We start from the raw sequence: 3,555 nt of genomic DNA on the forward strand, positions 1-3,555 counted from the left end.
CTTTGAATATAGAAACACCACTTCGTGAAAGCTGAAAAAATCATTGCACAACATTCCGATACTGAATTTGAGTTGCGGATCTTGGAGAAAGATGGATGCGACTGCAGTTGTTGTGGACAAAGATTCGCTGGCCAAGCGACCTGGTGTACTCGTTATCGGTTCCTCCGGCGTCGGCAAGCGGACCCTTCTCTCTCGTAACCACTCTTATCCCTCATGTTTTCTTCTTTCACTGCTAATTGATTTGTCACTTAATGTACACCATTTCTATGTTAATCTTCCGATCGCAATGAGAAGTCACTTCTACAATTCATGTTGCTTATTTGTTTGTTTAATTAGTGTTATTTCAAGCTACATCGGAGATTTTTAGGGTTAAATTTAGTTCCTAATGACTTAGGTTAAGCTTTCAAGTTGATTTATTTGCTCCTAGTTTTCACGAATTAAATGAATTTTAGTTGTGTAAAGGTTTATAAAAACCTACCCTACCCTCCTTGGAGTTTTAAACCCCCAGCTTTGTGATTTCTTCACTTTACATTCCTGATCCAAAACTGCATTTTTGGATAAAAAATGTTCATGATTTCTTATGATTAGAATCCTTCTTGTTGATTAATCATCTTTTCCCTACTTAGTATCCCCTCTTGATACTGAAAACTAGATCTAGTACTTTTCAATTTCCAAATTGAAATAGACGTTTTAGTTTTTTGCCTCCAGATTCATTCTATTGAGACATTTCTTTACACATATAACGATAGGTGATTTCCTTTGTTTTTAAGTGCCATTTCTAACTAAAATATCTACTTGCATGCTGCAGGATTACTCTCTGTAGACTTTGAAGATGACTCTGACTCATCTTCAGAGGTTCTTGCTTATGGGTAAGTAGGTAACACAATTCATTCAAGGCATTATGGTGGATTCTGTGATGTTTATATATATATATATATATATATATATATATATATATATATATATATATATATATATATATATATATATATATATTTTTTTTTTTTCCTAAAATTGTTTATGTTTATGTTAACTTTCAGGTGGACAATCAACACAAAATATTACACAGCCGATGTCTCAATGTGGATGGCTCATTTATTTAATGAATTTTCAATCACAGGGGTGCCAATGTTTGATCAAATAACTGCCTTAGTGATGGTTTTTGACTTAAATAATGTTAGCCTTCACTCCTTCTCTCAATACATTAATCTTTCAATCATAATCATGATATAAAAATTGATTCCTTCACACCAATTTCATGCAGCAATCATCATTTTCAGAACTTAAAAAATGGGTTTCACGCAATGATATTGGGAAATTTGACATCTTGTTATGCATTGGGAACAAAGCAGATCTTGTTGTAGGCCATTCTGCTCATATTGAATACAGAAGACATGTACTTAATCAGTCATCAGAATATGGTATTGAAGAAACTGAAGGAAGTAGCTTATTGGAAGATGAATCATCATCATCATCATCATTAGAGATTAAGAAATCTTGTATGGAATGGTGTTTGGAACATAACATTGAATACATTGAAGCTTGTGCATCAAATCCTCAGTTTGACAAATGTAAGTTCCTATAAAATTTTAATTAGGTAAAAAATGTATTTTTTATTTTAGGGTTTTTGATTATTTTCCAATTTATTGCAGGTTTATCGGTTGATGGTGATTCACAAGGTGTTGAGAGACTTCTTGGGGCTTTATCTGCTCATATGTGGCCTGGAATGATCTTGAAATCCGGTCAAACTATAAGTCAACCTTCATTACCTCAACAAGAAGGTTTGCATTCAAACTTTATTAATAAAAACATCAAAAAGTTCAAAAAGTTAACATTTTTTTTTTCTTCCCATTCTTTGATTCCAGATTCATCAGATGAAGAACCCAACTATGAATTCGAATATGAAATCTTATCAGCTGGATCTATAGAAGAACAATGGGATGATTCAGATGTATCATGGATTTCTGCAACTAAAGATACCTCAGAATCAATTATTATCAACAATGAAAGAGAAGTCAAGGTAGATATGCAGCCATCAACATCAACATCAACATCCAAATTGCAAGAAGAAATTGATAATGAAAAAGCAAATGAAGGTAATGATGATGATGATGATGATGATGATGATGGAAAGGTGTTTGAAGTTGAGAATATGGAACAGTTGATGTCTGAGATTGGAAACATGCGTGACAGTTTGAGGTTGATGCCTGATTTTCAGAGAAGAGAAATGGCTGCAAATTTGGCCATGAAAATGGCTTCAATGTTTGGAGATAGTAGTGGTGATGAAGGAGAAATAGATGAGTGATATGAATATTGTTAAATGTTAATGATATAAAGAAAGATTCGTTTATTTTCCGTTTGGTTTATCATTTATGTTGTGTTTAGATTCAAGTGATTTTGTCTCTAGAAAGAATTTTTGGTAAGTTGTGTTGAAGGAAAAAAGTGGTACTTGATGTTGTACACAAATTGTATATCTACTTTTGTTTGTTATTTATTGGGTGTTTGGATGTGTTTGTGTTTTGAAGTGATTATCAGTATGTTTGGTCAAAATAACTTATATGTGGTAGCTGGAAGCTGCTGTTTTTATTTGTATAAAAGTGTTTAGAGTAAATTACATGAATGGTCCCTATGGTTTAGGGTAATTTGCACGTTTGGTCCCTAACTTATTTTCTTAACTCGGAAAGTCCCTACTGTTTGCTTTTGTTACATGCTTGGTCCTTGTCTTACTTAAAAATACTATTTTTGCCCTTGATTTTTTAATTTATTTAAATAAACAAACCTCCAACCCTACCCTCTCACCTTACCTTACACAACTCATTATTTTTTCCTATTTAAATAATAGTATTTTAAGGTAAGACATGGACCAAACGCGTAACAAAAACAAACAGTAGGGACCAAGCGTGTAACAAAAACAAACAGTAGGGACCTTCGGAGTTAAAAAAATAAGTTAGGGACCAAACACACAAATTACTCCAAACCATAAGGATCATTCGTGTAATTTACTCAAGTGTTTATTAGACAAGGTATGCATGCATTAAGATACATATACATAACTTGATTGAACATGACTTTCACTATAACTTGATCATTAAATTCCATTTTGACCTTGTTTACAATCTGTCTTCAAATTTCATTAAGTAATACTACACATTATATAATTATCACACTCTTGTAATATCTCATGAATCCCCATATCATTATCATTTAAGTACATAAACTATCGGTTTAATAACATTATATATATATATATATATATATATATATATATATATATATATATATATATATATATAGGATCAAATGTGAATCATAAATATTGTATGAATGTGTATCCAAATTCCGATCATTAGATTAAGAATAATGAATGGATGTGATTTTGGGGTACATGTTATTAACATAGACTATCATGTACTATAAAATTGTAATTATTATAATTATAATGACAATTATGACATTTAATAAAGAGAAAGATATGATAAGTATCTACGATTTAAGCAATGACGTAAAATTAGTTAATAGAAGTCAAATCAAATCTCATATTTTAGGGATATATAC

General features: G+C 31.3%; 1 protein-coding gene across 1 annotated transcript; it reads left to right on the plus strand.

Moving 5' to 3' along the window:
* On the plus strand, positions 1-2,507 carry LOC145087226 (GTP binding protein). Its single transcript, XM_079025144.1, has 6 exons — positions 1-194; positions 809-869; positions 1,041-1,176; positions 1,265-1,571; positions 1,653-1,781; positions 1,866-2,507. The coding sequence occupies exons 1-6, from the start codon at positions 92-94 to the stop codon at positions 2,303-2,305; spliced, it is 1,176 nt and encodes a 391-aa protein (XP_078881270.1). The 5' UTR covers positions 1-91; the 3' UTR covers positions 2,306-2,507.
* The last annotated feature ends 1,048 nt before the right edge of the window (positions 2,508-3,555 follow it).

The sequence above is a fragment of the Lactuca serriola genome, chromosome 2 (assembly GCF_051521515.1).
Source record: "Lactuca serriola cultivar US96UC23 chromosome 2, Lser_US96UC23_V15, whole genome shotgun sequence".
NCBI classification, from domain to species: domain Eukaryota; kingdom Viridiplantae; phylum Streptophyta; class Magnoliopsida; order Asterales; family Asteraceae; genus Lactuca; species Lactuca serriola.